The 15,343-nt window shown below is 45.6% G+C and overlaps 2 protein-coding genes across 2 annotated transcripts in view; one reads left to right on the top strand and one right to left on the bottom strand.

The window, feature by feature from the left end:
* Timp3 (TIMP metallopeptidase inhibitor 3) overlaps positions 1–10,224 on the top strand; it is a 48,366-nt gene extending 38,142 nt beyond the window's left edge. The window contains exons 3-5 of the mRNA XM_041673962.1: positions 4,859–4,970; positions 5,492–5,613; positions 6,511–10,224. Of these exons, the coding sequence (XP_041529896.1) occupies positions 4,859–4,970; positions 5,492–5,613; positions 6,511–6,708 (432 nt within the window). The 3' untranslated portion in view covers positions 6,709–10,224. The remainder of the gene's footprint in view (positions 1–4,858; positions 4,971–5,491; positions 5,614–6,510) is intronic.
* Positions 1–15,343, bottom strand: part of Syn3 (synapsin III) — a 399,638-nt gene that overhangs the window by 247,874 nt on the left and 136,421 nt on the right. The gene's annotated exons all lie outside the window — the stretch shown is intronic.

Below are 15,343 nucleotides of genomic sequence, written 5' to 3' on the forward strand. Positions count from 1 at the left end.
ACACTGAATGAGTGCTGGGCACAGGGCCCCCTCTCTGTTTCCCAGCTTTGGTTGCCTGCCTGTATTATATACAGTCCATTAGGAATATTTGCTAAGCATATTCATACCATCAGACCATTCACCAAAGCCCATGAATGTTCCTAAGTATGCCAGGGTAGTCCAAGAAAAACAGAGAACCCGTGTCCTGGCCCTGTTTCTAATCCTAAAGAGCCCACTGACTTTGGCCTTGTGCTTTTCCAGGCCATACTGTTACCATTGATTGGTAGTGCACTGTTGGGCTTGGCACCTCATTGTTCAAGCATCCTAATGGGTAGGGTCTTTTCTAAGCAGGAACTGACAGTAGCTGCTGGACTCATGTTCTTATGTTTGCCTCGATGGAACTGAGGACTGGGGCTTCAGCTTGAATAACTCAGCTGTTCCTCGGCCCCTGTGCTTTTATAAAAGCGCCTTGCTATATGCAGATTCCTGTGTTTGCAGTCTGTGAGCCCACCAGGCTTCTTGTTTCTACCTTGGGATTGTAGTTATATGCAGGGAGAAGAGACATGCACTGACAACTTCAAGATGGGATGTGCTGAAGTCCTTGTGAGCTGCTACCTCTTTACTCATTGCTAGTTTTTGCACCCTTGGATATTAGGGAGTGTGTGGGGGGGGTCTGACATTCAGTAGGCAGATCTTGGAGAATGCTTCCTATCTAATAAAAGAGATGAAGGTGAGACCCAAAGGTCTGAAGAAAAATCCACAGAAAGGACAAGTGTTAAGGACCAGGTTGGACTTGACTTGGGGTTGAGGGGTGATTCACCCCTAGGTGGAGCCCAGCTATCCTAGAGGCTGACCTTTAGGCCTCTTTATTCCCTCCAGAGGCCTGTGGCTAGATGCACTAATTCTGTGGAACCTGTTGCTCTGGCTTCAATTGTGGAAACACTCCCAGGCTCTTGGTTATGTAATGTTCAGAGTCAGCCCTGGCCAGATGCCCTTGGCTGCCTGGGCTTGGTCATGAGAGCAGCGTATGTCTTCAGACAGCTGGGAGGCCAGGAATGGGTGGAGGTGGGAAGCTCCTTTGCAACCTCTGGCACTGAGGAAAGGGAAGCCAGAGCTTCTGGCTGCAGTGGATGCCCCTTCCCCGCCTGCCCTGCTGCTCTGTCCCGAAACTTTGAGGTTGCTGCAGAGACATAGCTGCGGGGCAGGAATTCCTAAACTGGCTTACCTTCCTTCCTGCTTTCAGGGTGTAGAGGACCAAGTTACCAGAGGCCTTTCTGTGGCAGAATGTCCCTGGTGTGTGTCACACCCACAAGTGGGAGTTGTTTGGAGGCAAACTAACTTGTACTTTCACCCACCAGCCAGCCAGCACACCACTCCCAGGCTGGCTTGCTCAGACTCTCTGTTCACTGCCCTTCAGCTGGGCATCCAATGTAGGGCTTTTCCCCTTATTCCTGACGAGGTTCAGTGGGAAGTGATGTGCCAAGAGTCGTGTATTTAATTAAGGGCATATATGAGTTTCAAGTTGAGGGGCTAGGGCACCTTTCCTAATTGTGTGTGGTTCTTGATGTGCAGCCTGCAGAAGGTATAACAGGAGATTCTTTGGAGGGCAGCTTGTTTCTCAGTCTTATCTAATGTCTTTCATTAGTTCTAACTCTGTTTCCAGCCCTGAGTTATGACCCACAAACTGGTCAATGCTTTCTTTATCTAGAGATACCTTCTGCCTTCCTGTCAGAGCAGGTACCAGTTGGGAATGGACGTCTGCCCATTCACCACCATCCTCCTCAGCCTCCTCTGTGCTTAGCACTGGACTGTAAGATGGGGAGACAAGGACATGCTTGTCACAGTTAACATGATGTTAGCAAGTAACACTTGGAAGTAATGTAACAGTTAAGATTATATGAGTAGAAAGTGACAAACTATAGGGTCTTTACCACGGGGGTCTTGGAGGACAAGGAAATAACAAAGTAGGGACCTACAAGCAGACTGAATGCTCATTTCTGCCTACTGTGGGGGCTTCCCTCACCTGCTCATGTCTAGTTCCCTCGGGGGACTTAAAAGGCCAGGTTGCCAGTTCTTTATCACATGTTCTAAGTGTGGTTGGCTGGGTGGGAAGCACATAGTGTTTGGGAAAATCACTGATGGACTTCTGGTGATGAGGAAAATTGAGAATGTTCCCACTGGCCCTAACAATAAACCCAAACTGCAAGTGGTAATCTCACAGTGTGGGGAAATGTAATCTAGACCAAGACTGAACCAAGTCTTCTGTGTTGGGTGACACTCTCCCTTGAGTCAGACAAGCTGGACTGACCTCTGCCTCCACAATGTATGAACCAGGAAGTATCACAAATCAAAACCAAGATCTTATTTAAATTTTGAACTGTAAATAAACGATTTAAAAAAAAAAAAGGCCAGGTTGGAGTTGCTGGTGTGTGATCTAACAGGTGACTGGTAGAGAAAGTGAGTGACAGCCAAGCCTGCGAGACTGGCGTTGGTCCCTAGAGGTTTTGTATTGTGGATTAGACTACCCCAAAGGATCAGACACGGAAGCCAGGCAGCCCTGGAGCAGGACTGGAGGAACTTAGAGAACAGAGGACAGAAAGTCAGCACATCTAACCTCTGGGGGCAGGCACACAGCCTTCTCTTGGACATACCTTGAGTGCACACAGACCCATAGTGTGGGAGTGAGGGGGGTAAGGCTATAAGAATATGGAGGGAACTTATTGTAAACCCGTACATAGAGGTTAGCCGGGATTGAGCTGTAGTGCAAATGTGGAAGTTTCCAGAACTGGCCTCTGTCATTTGTGGGGACCTTATCTCCCATCGGGACCATGGGAAAGCAGTTTGTTTTGCCAGGGGCTATTGTTTGTACAGCACTGACTTACTTTCAGGCAGGCTGCAAGGGACAACACGTGGGGGACATTATGTCCCAGTTGGTCCCAGGGGGACATGTGCTGGTCATATGCTTTGCCTGTCCTAACTGGGGGCAGGACGGATCTGCTGGGCAGCTGGAATGTGCTGGGTTCTTTCCTCAGCAGTTTGTCTAAGCAAAGAGAGCCAGCAGGGCTTCCTCCAGCTGCAAGACCCCCTGACCTTCAGGCCTCAGGGAGCCATTGTCCTCCAAAGCCTGAGACCCTTACAGTACAAGATCTTATCTAGCGTTTGCTGGAACCTTCTGTGTTGTCAAGCTCCATTGACTAAATGCTTAGTAGAAATATTTGCCAAAACCCAAATCCTTATGAGCAGTTAGTTACCTGGCACAGAAGTCAGTGAAACTTGTTCTTTTATAGGTCATGGTGATGGTACCTCATTCACATAAGAGTCTTAAATGTGTTTCCTGTGGAGCCTGAGTGGCCGATACAACCACCATCTAACAAGCCATCGACCTAGTCTGACTCTCCAGCCCTGATCCCCCATGGTGTAACTGAACTGCAGAAGGGGTCTACTCCAACCCATCAGGACAGTGCACTTTATAAACAAGGAGAGGCCTCTGGACTGTGTAGCTTCAACAGATGGCTTTGTGCCCTGCTACCCTTTGGCCAATTAGAAGATGAGGACTGAAAAAGAGCCCATCAGGCTCAGTGGGGTATTTGTGAGGCACCAGTGGAGTATACTGTCTGGCTTGTATTAATTACCTGGATAATTAATAGCTCATGCTAGGGATATTTTTCTATTGTGAGGCTCTTAGGGGAGGACCAGCGACAACCAGGCATTCAAGGCCCCTTAAAAGGTAAGGATCAGGCCAGGTCTGAGTGTCCGCCTCCACCTTCCCTGGCTCACAGTTGATTGCATGAGGCCTCAGTAGATCAGGACTTGTGTGACACAGATGGACTCATTCTAGAATTGCAGAATGTAGTCAGTCTCTGTCAGAGTCACAGCAAGTACTCCAAGCACATGCTGACAAAGGACCCACGGGAGTTAGAAATAGAAGAAACTGCTCATCGTGAGGAACCCTGGGTCCTTAACTTCAAAGGCCGAAAGGGGAGGTGGTAACAGGTAACCTTTTAGACCACAGACCATGGGTTGTCTAGCTGGACTTTTTGTTGCTGTTTACCAACCGTACGACTACAGACAAACTTGTGAGCCTGTCCAAGGCTCCTGTCTCTCAGGTCCTAGGCATTAGTGCCTAGATATTCTAGCAATCTCCTAAATTCAGTGTTGTCACTAACATTGGGCCCGGATCTCTCTGTACCCAAGGCTCTTCTACATATCACAGGAAGATTATCAACACCCCTGCTCTGTCCACTCTCCTGCCATTGTCTTGTGTTTCAAATGTTTCCAAGGGAGTGTAGCCTTGCCTCTGGTTTAGAGTGACTTGATTCAGCCACCTAGATGAATTTTACATGGTTTAGTCTAGAAATAAGAATATGCTTAATTAAGAAGTTTTGATTTTTTTTCACATTCATGTATATGTGATTCATCTTGCGTAAAGGAACTCAGTGCCACCCCGGAAGCAGAGTAGAGTTTTTGGTACCCACTCTCCAGGCTCTTGTGAGGATGCTGCAAGGATGCTGCTATGTATGATGTCAGTGTGTCACAGAGATGTCATGTGAAAGACCAGCTGGTGGGCTAGCTATCACCTTGAAACTGGCACGGAGCACATGGAACTTTTCATAATAGCTGCTTTGGATCTGTGAAGGGGTATTGTAGTTGAGCGAAAAATAGGTAGAAGAGTAGGGTAGGGCAGCTGAATGAGACATGGACCTGGCCCAGGGAAAAGAATAGATGTCCCTTCTCTGGTGTGCAGGGAACCCTGTGGTGGTGAGTTAATAGCCTGCCACTGACAGGCTGTGCGGGGGATCCAGAAACTCATATGCTACACAGCAGCATGCCGATTGTGCCTGGGACCCTTTCTCATGATCATGTTCCATTTTGCCCACAGATGTACCGAGGCTTCAGTAAGATGCCCCATGTGCAGTACATCCACACGGAAGCCTCTGAAAGTCTCTGTGGGCTTAAGCTAGAGGTCAACAAATACCAGTACCTGCTGACAGGTAAGAGTCACTGGGAGCACCAAGGCACTCTTCCCTTGCTCTGCATCTGCCACAACCCCACAACCCCGAGTCAGTGGCATCCTGAGGGTCATAGCCATGTGTCTCATGAAGTGAAGGGTCTATCTTGCTTACCCAGTACTGGCTGGCAGCCCTGGCTCCATTGTGTACCTGCCTGTGTCCTGATTTTGTCTTGATTTTGTGGTATCTCGGCTTTAACACAACTAGAAAGCACTTGTCAGTCAATATGTCTTATGCCATTGGTTTGTCTTATGTCACAGACCGCTCTCTAGGCTGTCATTGTAATGGCAACATGCAAAACCCTACGGAATCTGAGACCTGATGGCTTTGAGACCGTCAGCGTAAAGCTCAATATCTTAAGATCCAGTATCATTTGGAAAACGGGCCAGAGTTCATGTCTGAAGGGGTTGGGGAAGGTATCACCAACCCAGGGTCAGTGCCTGGCCCTGGCAGTACAGGGCTCTGACTAAATGCCTATTCCCCTGCCTCCTATCCCACTTCAGGCCGTGTCTATGAAGGCAAGATGTACACAGGGCTGTGCAACTTTGTGGAGAGGTGGGACCAGCTCACACTGTCCCAGCGCAAGGGGCTCAATTACCGCTACCACCTGGGTTGCAATTGCAAGGTGAGTTCTGTAGGGTCAGTCTGGAAGCTTTAGTTCCTGCTGTGTAGGGACAGAGAGCCTACTGGGGGTAGTGCAGGTATGGTAAGGAATGCTGCCCCGAGGCAAGACAGGCAAGGAAGCTCTGAAGAAAGCCTTTGTTTGTTTTCCCTTACTGAATGGTGCCTACTTGGCATCTGCTGGGTTATGAGGGCTCTTCAACATCTCAGCCCCTCCCAGATGTTCAAGGCTATGATAGGTACAGGAACTTTCCCTGGAGGATTCTGCCAGGCTGTCCTAAGTAGGTTCACTCTGACGACTGACTCACTGGAGTCCCTGCCCAGGTGGGCAAGCTGGCTGAGGCTTGCTGACATCAGCTGCTGCTTAACACCGCTCTTCAACTGGGTCCAGTCCCTTCCCCAAGTACAAAGCCATGGGAGGGAGTTGAGTCACTTTCTCCCCTCATCCCCAGAATAATCTCCTGTGCTCTTAATTACTTAATTGTTCATTATACAGGCAAGAAATAAGGGCTCAGAGATCTTTGCTCTGTGATCCTGGGTTATATAGCTTGCTGAGTCTGACTTCCAACCCAAGGCTACTGAACTCTAAAGTGCATTGCTTTCATCTTTCTAATTCCTTCATTTCCTACAACAGTGGCAGTCTCCCCTTCCCACATCTAGTCTGGGACTCATACATTTTGTGACCTGGAACAAGCTGAGTCTCTTTATTTATAGAAGGGAGTTAGAACTGCACCAAAAGTTTAGAGGGACTGTTTCTGGTACCCAGCAGATACTCAAGAGTGTGAGCTAGTTGCTAGTGTAACTATACTGTCAGCATTAAAGAGCAGGAGCCCCAGAGTTTGAATCCAGGCTGGGCCTGCCATGGTGCAGTACCCTAACTATGGCTTGTGTATCACTGCAGATCAAGTCCTGCTACTACCTGCCTTGCTTTGTGACCTCCAAGAATGAGTGTCTCTGGACCGACATGCTCTCCAATTTTGGCTACCCCGGCTATCAGTCTAAACACTACGCCTGCATCCGGCAGAAGGGTGGCTACTGCAGCTGGTACCGAGGATGGGCCCCTCCAGACAAGAGCATCAGCAACGCCACAGACCCCTGAATGCAGACCTGTCCCACCTCACCTCCTTCCCATCCCACTGAGCCTCCCGGACACTAACTCTTCCCAAATGATGACAATGAAATTAGTGCCTGTTTTCTTGCAAATTTAGCACTGGGGACACTTAAAGTCTCTGCTGTCTATGGAGTTGATTTGGAACTACCCTCCTGGCCCTGCCCCTCCCCCTTCTTTTTTGGTTTTGACATCACCCATTTCTAACTGGGAATCTCTGGTGCCAAGCCAGAAAGAAAGAGCACGCATACTCCTCTTCTTCATGATATATAATCTATATTTTTTTAGGAAAACAAAAATTGAAAAATTCTATGCTGTTTGGGCATTTAATAGCTACTCCTTTTTCTTCCTCTCTAGACCCACATCCAGTTACACTTCTTCATCCTAGTATACAAAGAGTATAGATAAGGAAGTTGGCACAGGTCCAACTGTTTCCCAGTCAGTCAAGGACAGCAAGCAGACAGACACCAGGTATTTGAAAGACCTTAACCACAGAGGATAGACAACTGTGTATCTGGATCAGATGGTCTGTCTGTTCGTGTCTGCTTGTCGGAGTGAGGGAGGGAAGGGGCAAATGGCAGGAGCAGGTCTGAGGTGACACACAGTTCCCCAGCCCTGTGATACTTGGGTTGATTAGATCTTTCAATCCCGGAGCAAGCATATGTCAGAGTAATAGAGCTTTCTGAGTTCATGAAGACTTAAGCATCTGCCCGAGTTGAACATGTCTGTCTGTACAAAAATTCAGACAAAGTGTTGGGACGAACATATTTTCTTTCCTGCCTCCCATGAGAGACATCCTCCTGGGAATTCTTGGGGAAGTTTGGCTCGAAGCTTGCCAATGTATAATCTGAAGAAACATACACCAGACACTATCCACAGATATAGTCAAGTAGATCTGGGTAGAGGATACTATTTCCAAAGTAGTGTTTAGCTCATCTAGGGGGATGTGTTTATATCCACATTTTCATATACCCATAGGGGATTATGAGCTAATTTTTATAGGACACAGAATTCTATTCGATGCTGTTAAATATGCAAATCGTTTAATCTCTTTTCTTTTTATTGTTTGATGGGAAATTGTGACATTCCAAGTTGACTTTTTTTTTTCCATTTGAATTAAAATTTTGAAACTCCGAAAACCCTCAACACCCTCTTGTCCCTATAACTGGGGTCATCTGACCTCTCACCTCCTTTCTTCCTTCTGCTTAGTGTTTGGGTGCCCTTCACTTAATTGCCTTACTGGCCATCTGATGGCAGGTGAGTGTGAGAGCAGGTTAGGGGTCTCCACACGAGAGGGACAGTTGCATAGCGTCCTGCTTCGGTGGAATGCCTCCTCTCCTGGATCTGGGGACAGCATACTCTTCTTCCCCAGCTCAGGAGTGGGTGAACATTACCTCCTGAGGTGGTCACCTCTCAGAATGAACACGGTTGGTCACTGAGGGAGCCAGGCTCTGCCATCAAACTGTAGGCCTCTTTTTGTGTTGTATTTTTGTTTTTAAAATAAAACTATAATATAAATTTTCCTATTAAATAAGATTATTTTAAGTTTTAGTGTCAAAAATGCATTGCCGATAGTAGATGATAATGTGTATTTTACAGAGTCTGAGGTGGTGAGGTGGTGACATTTAACACAGTTACTCTGTCTCTTTTCAGATTATGGGTATTTATCCTCTATTAGTATCATATCTTCAGTTCATTCCACATTAGGAGATGTAGTTACCAATTATAAGTAGAAAGAGAGAGAAAGAAGCCAACACGTTCCAGCGTCTGCCCCCCCAACCCCACCCCACATACACCTGCTTTGGAGCAGGAAGACAGTTCAGGCGATGGGTGTCAAGTTTCCTCTTGGTTGATTTCATTTCCCCTGTGCTCACAGGGAACAGAAGGCACAACCCTTTCCACGATGTGGAGCAAGAGGAGCTGAGGTCAGCAAGCCAGTGGTTCTTCAGGGGTGACTTATTGTTTGGGGTTCTTTGCTTCAACCTTAGAGTCTCCTAATATGGAGTTCCCAATTTACCCAGCTCAAGTGCTCTCCCATGTGCGCACGCGCGTCTCTTCCAAGAGGCCTTTAGCCATTCTCAATCCTGTGTAATAACCTCACTCCTAGAGGGAGAGACCTAAGGTGAGGCCTGAGGATGAGACACCTGATGCTAACCCGTTAATCAGCTGGCAGAACCGTGGCCGCAGTTGGCTGTGGAGGCCCTGGCGAGAAGTTCTGGGCAAGGAGGGATTCTGGAAAGTCACGTCATCGGAGGGAGGTTTTTGAGCTTTCTATAAGCTATAGCTTTGTTTATTTCACCTGTTCACTTACTGTATAATTTAAAATCATTTCTGTAGCCGAGACACTTTGGTATTTCAATCATATCATGAATGTTTTATTTTGCTAAAATCATGTGACATGCGTAGGCTGTCAGTGTACACTGTGTCTAAGAGAAGAAAGAGAAAGAAAGAAAGGAACCCCCATGCCTTTTCCTGATTCAAATTCTACAGTAGAATGGAGGGTAGAATACTGAGACGCAAGCATTCAGCTAGACTGGAGTTCAAGGAAATAGAAGGTACTAGAAGCAGCCTCCTCCAGCCTCCTCCCCCGTAGAATCCCAAGGGTGGGAAGGAGAAGAAGAAAACAAAACAGAAACAAAAGCACACTGATGTCCTTGTCCTGTATCAGCTACCCCTGGGTCACCTGCCACCCACTTCCCAAGACCCTTTCTCCTGCTCACCCAGGAAGCTATGGTTTCTGCAAAGTCCGTGACCATGGCAACTGTGACACCAAGCTCTCTTTGTCTCATCCAGGCATCTTTTCTTATACATAGGCTTTTGCTTCCCAGGACTGCACTCTACTGTAGCCAGGGTGGGGAGCATAAAGAAACCCCAGTACCTACCTTCTCCAGTCCTAACCCTGCCAAACAAACCCTGTTTCATGTTGTGCTTCTTAAACAATAAGAGACACACAAGGACTTTTGGGGATAGCTCTTTCTGGGAGAAAAATGTGGATCCAGGAAGCATTGCCCTTCCTTGCCTCACACCAAGGGGCAGTAGGTGGTTGGCTCCCAGCTACTTAAAGTTAAAAACATCACTCTAGTATTTGTATCAGAGAAAAATTAAAAAAAAATCTAATCTAATGGCAGAAGCACAATGAAATGGGAAAAGGCAGGAGAGGTGGTCTCAACAGACTTTAGTTGGCTATTTAGATTGAGGAGGAGAGGACCTAAGAACATGACCATGCTCGGATGACAGGGGTACCTTAGATTCTCTATGACTACTTTTCCTCTAGCCAGTTGGCTGCGCTGAAGCCCAGTAATGACGAAGAGACACCAACCAGAGAAAACCCTGTCTAGAAGGAATGTATTTGTTGCTAAATTTTGTAGCACTGTTTACAGTTTTCCTCCATGTTATTTATGAATTTTATATTCCGTGAATGTATATTGTCTTGTAATGTTGCATAATGTTCACTTTTTATAGTGTGTCCTTTATTCTAAACAGTAAAGCGGTTTTATTTCTATCACACACCTGCTGTCTCTTGCCTACTTGTGTCCTGTCGTGGTGGGTGATATTGGTATCGAAAAGGATCTAGCAAGCAGGTTCTGCCTGTCCTCCACACTCCTGCACACAACCCCCTTCCACCCATGTCTATAGCTCAGGCCACCTTAACTAAACCCCTTTCATGGCAACAGATTTCAAAAAGAGTATCCTTAGCCCCTTCTGGCTGCTAACCCAGCATGAATTTCACTCCTTCACCCTACTGGCAGGATCCAGTGCTCAAAAAAGATTTTTTTTATCTAATCACCTGTGGGTGAACAGGGCTGGGACCTGTCTCAGCCTAACTCATGTTTTCCTCTGAGAATTCCACGGCCAGGCCGGAGTGAGAGTAGAAGCTTGCCGGCAGCCATAGTTGATGATGGTGGTGTAAACGAAACCCTGAGTGAAGCTCCTAGTTGGGAATGCCAGGAATTCCTCAGGCCCTAGGACAACTAGGGAGCTACTCTCCACTACATAGGGCCACCTAACTGTGAGCCCTCCCTCGCCAGTGTTCCAGGTCATGGTCTTTGCCCCTGTTTGAAAAGCACCCACCGTATGCCAGGCACAACATTTAACATAGACTTTCACAGATCCTTATCAACCTGCTTCTCTACCACTCTCAATGAGACTAAATTCTTGTCTAAAATCTAGTCAGGGTGGTGATTAGCAACCAACCATGCTTTAAAGTCAAACCCTGAAATATCTTAGTTTGTTTATACATTTTCTGTGTTATTCATACCTTGCCACTGTAGTGATCAAATACCCGGAAGAAATATTTTGTGTGTGTGTGTGGAGGGATTTATTTTGCTTTGGTTCTTAGTTCACTGTGCCCAGGAGTGTAGGGATAAGTCCCGCCCCTTAGGGGGCGTGTTCGCCTCGGGCTAATGTCTGCCTATAAATTTGGCGAGCAAGCTCCGAGCGCTCGCTTCTGCTTTCCTGGTCTCCACAGGAACGGTGGTTCTGTAAGTCTATTTCTACATTAAAGCTATATATATATTTTTACACTCTGTCTGCATTCATTTACGCCGTTACATTTTGGCGTCCAACGTCGGGCTATTTTGCCCCCGACTCAAGCGGGTAGCCCGCTAGCTAACACAGCACCCTCCCCGGTGCTGTTTTTCAGTTCGTGACTCCGGCCCCAGTGCCGAGTCCAGTGCCGAGTCCGAGACACACTCGGCGACACAGGCCCATTCTGCCTGCCTTGGCTAAGTTTTGCAGCGGAACCCCACTGCCTGAATTAGCAGAAGCTCAAGTAATTGCGGTTTTGCAACAAAAGCTGCCACAGCGTCAGATTTGGTCTGTTACAAAGTGACTTGGCCGGTTGTGGTGGCCCACGCCGGTAGGATTTGCTGAAGGAGGCAGAGGCAGGAGGATCACAAGTTTGAGGCCGGCCAGGCAGTGGTAGAGCACGCCTTTAATCCCAGCACTTGGGAAGCAGAGGCAGGCAGATCTCTGTGAGTTTGAGGCCTGCCAGGCCTTGGTAGTGCACGCCTTCAATCCCAGCACTTGGGAGGCAGAGACAGGCGGATCTCTGTGAGTTCAAGGCCAGCCTGGTCTACAAGAGCTAGTTCTAGGACAGGCTCCAAAAACACAGAGACCACCACTGGCAGGAACCGATCATTGCAGGTAAAAAAATTTTCTTTTATAAATAAAATGTCTGAACACATTACTGTTCAAGAATTTAATGATTTTTTTAATTGTACCATGTGGGAGATTTTACAAGAGGTGTCTATCACCCCACATATATGGATCCTTCTGGGATTCGTAGTTTTCATTGGCACCAAATGGTTTGATAATAGAAATATGATAAAGTCTTTACGAGACGAATCCAGGATTCTTAAGGTAGAGATTGAACGCTTAAAAACAATTGAGAATGACAACAATCTTCTCAAGAATCAGTTTGAAGTTCTCCAGGCTGATAACAATCTTCTCAAGAATCAGTTTGAAGTTCTCCAGGCTGATAACAATCTTCTCAAGAATCAGGTTGAAGTTCTCCAGACTGATAACAATCTTCTCAAGAATCAGGTTGAAGTTCTTCAGGCTGATGTTAAGGAGAAATTCATTACTATGGAAGAGGGAACAGCTGATCTGAACCATAAGATTCAGTCCCTTTCTGTAGGAAATGAAACATTAACTGAGAGAATCAAAACTGCTGAATGTGACAATCGGATTTTGTCTAAAGCTTATGACAGATTGACGGAAAGATTGTCAATACAAGAAGGCACGGTTTATGCCATAAAAATTATGTCCAAAGATGAGATGTTATCTCTAACGGACAAACTTCATACATTAGAATCCTCAATGAAGGCTTTGGAACATAATTCTGGACAGGAGATTCAGACATTGCAGAAGGCAATGGTGAATAGAATTGAAAAGATTGAGGAATTTCTAAATTCTGATGAAGAAGAGCAAAGGGTAGAAAGGAAAATTTTAACTACATCTGTGGGTAAGTCTCTCCGGGACAATTTCCACAAAGCTCTACCTACAGCTCTACCTGCCTTTCCCGTAATAACAACAGAGAAGGTGATTGGTTCCAAAAACCCTAGGGTCATCAAGGAGGATACATGGGAGCCTGTGCGTATGAATGATCTCAAGGAAATAAAACAGGCTGTCATGACTTTTGGGATGCAAGCCTCTTTTGTTAAAGAGATGCTAAGATCTTGGGCCACGACAAGCAGAGCAACCCCCTCAGACTGGCTCCAGCTGAGCTCTGCGGTACTGGAGAGTGGACCGCAATTGAAATGGAAATGCTTATTCAGGCAAGAGGCTAGACTCTTAGAACAGCAGGAAAAAGCGAAGGGAATTGACATTTCCCTAGATCAAATTCTAGGTGAAGGGCTCTTTTCCGATCCTCAGGAACAAGCTAATTTGGATGAAAACACACTCTCCATGTGTACTACAGCAGCCTTAAGGGCTTGGGACAGGGTACAAGACCCAGGACAGAGAATGGAATCATTTGTCAGAGTTAAACAGGGTCAGAGAGAACCCTTTAGTGACTTTTTACAAAGATTAACTAAGGCTGTACAAATAGGAATATCTGACCCAGAAGCAAGACGTATAATGATTGAGTCTTTGGCTTATGAAAATGCAAATGTGGAATGCAAAAGGATTTTGGGTCCTTTAAAGCTCAGATCAGCACCGTTGGAAGAATGGGTCTTGCATACACTCAATGTTGATACATTTGATTATGGCACTGAAGCATGGGTAGAAGAAGCAATTTCCAATGGTAAAAGGAGACACCAGAATACCAAATGTTTTAATTGTGGAAAAATGGGTCATATTAAAAGGAATTGTAAACAACGGATTTTCAGAAATAATAATAATAATAATAATAATAATAATAATGCATCTTTCAGAAATAATAATAATAATGCATCTTCTAGAAATAACAGAAATAGGAGGACTCAGCCTTCAGGTTTATGTAGAAGATGTGGAAAGGGCAGACATTGGACGAATGAATGCAGGTCTACAAGAGATAGACAAGGCAACCTGATACAGCCGGGAAACGTGAGAGGGGGGGGGCCTCACAGGCCCCCATGGCAAACATGGTTCAGTCATATCCAGTTTCTGCAGAGAACGTGCCTCATCAGGACAATTAGGAAGCCCCATGCCTACTGTTACAAGCAATAATGATCAGAAAGATAAGTTACGTGTGTTTTGGCAAACTTCTATAAATGATCAAAGACCTAAACTGAGAGTGTGTGTAAATGGCATTTTTATTACTGGCCTGCTGGACACAGGTGCTGATGTAAGTATCATTACCCCAGAATCTTGGCATCCGTATTGGCCTCTTCAGAATGTAAATGTTCAGCTCCTGGGAATTGGAACCCTATCTCAAGTAAGGCAGAGCACGAGATGGGTTGAATGTATAGGGCCAGAGGGACAAATAGGAAAATTAAAGCCATATGTAGCCAATATTGCAATGAATTTATGGGGTCGTGACCTATTACAACAATGGAATACCGAAATTAACATTCCTGCTAAATCTAGAGCCTATATTTCTGAGAATAATATTAAAAGATATTACAAACGGAGAAAACCGGCCATTCGGGCTGTACAAGAACAAGCAATTGATGTCCCTTCAGAGATACCAACAGCCTTGCCTCTAAAATGGTTGACTGAGAAACCAATATGGACAAAGCAATGGCCTTTAGCTGAGGAAAAGTTACAGGCTTTAGAACAGCTGGTACAAGAACAATTAGATGCTGGACATATAGAAGAATCTACCAGCCCTTGGAATTCTCCTGTATTTGTGGTTAAGAAAAAATCAGGTAAATGGAGAATGGTGACAGATCTCAGGGCCATCAACAAGGTTATTCAACCTATGGGCCCTCTGCAATCTGGAATTCCTTTGCCCTCTTTATTACCAAAAGGATGGCCTCTCATAGTTATTGATTTAAAGGATTGTTTTTTCACTATACCTTTGCAAAAAGAAGATAGAGAAAAATTTGCCTTCACAGTGCCTACTTATAACAATTCTCAACCTTCGAGGAGGTACCACTGGACCGTTCTCCCCCAGGGTATGTTAAATAGCCCCTCCCTGTGCCAATATTTTGTGAACCAACCATTGCAAATAATACGCAAGAAATTTCCCAAATCTATAGTATACCATTACATGGACGACATCTTGTTATCCGATTCAAACATGGATACCTTGAACAGACTGTTTGAAGAAATAAAGATACTTTTACCTAAATGGGGATTGCAATTAGCTCCTGAAAAGATTCAGAAGGGAGATTCTGTTAATTATTTAGGTTATAAAATAGGTTTGCAAAAAATTAAGACACAAAAAGCACAAATTAGGAGAGATCGCCTACGGACTCTTAATGACTTTCAAAGACTGTTAGGAGACATTTCCAGTCTACGACCAGCTATTGGAATAACACCTGATTTAATAATTCATTTGAACAAAACCTTGGATGGTGATAAAGATTTAAACAGTCCCAGAGAATTAACAGCTGAAGCAGAAAAGGAACTGACAATGATTGAGGAAAAATTACAACAGGCACATGTGGACAGGGTGAATCCAGAGCTCGATTGTATTCTCGTCATACTACCATCAAAAATTTCTCCTACAGGAATTTTAATGCAGAGAGATGATATTATT

This window comes from Microtus oregoni, unplaced genomic scaffold (genome assembly GCF_018167655.1).
Source record: "Microtus oregoni isolate MIOR12 unplaced genomic scaffold, Mior012 000001F_ref0000356, whole genome shotgun sequence".
NCBI lineage: Eukaryota > Metazoa > Chordata > Mammalia > Rodentia > Cricetidae > Microtus > Microtus oregoni.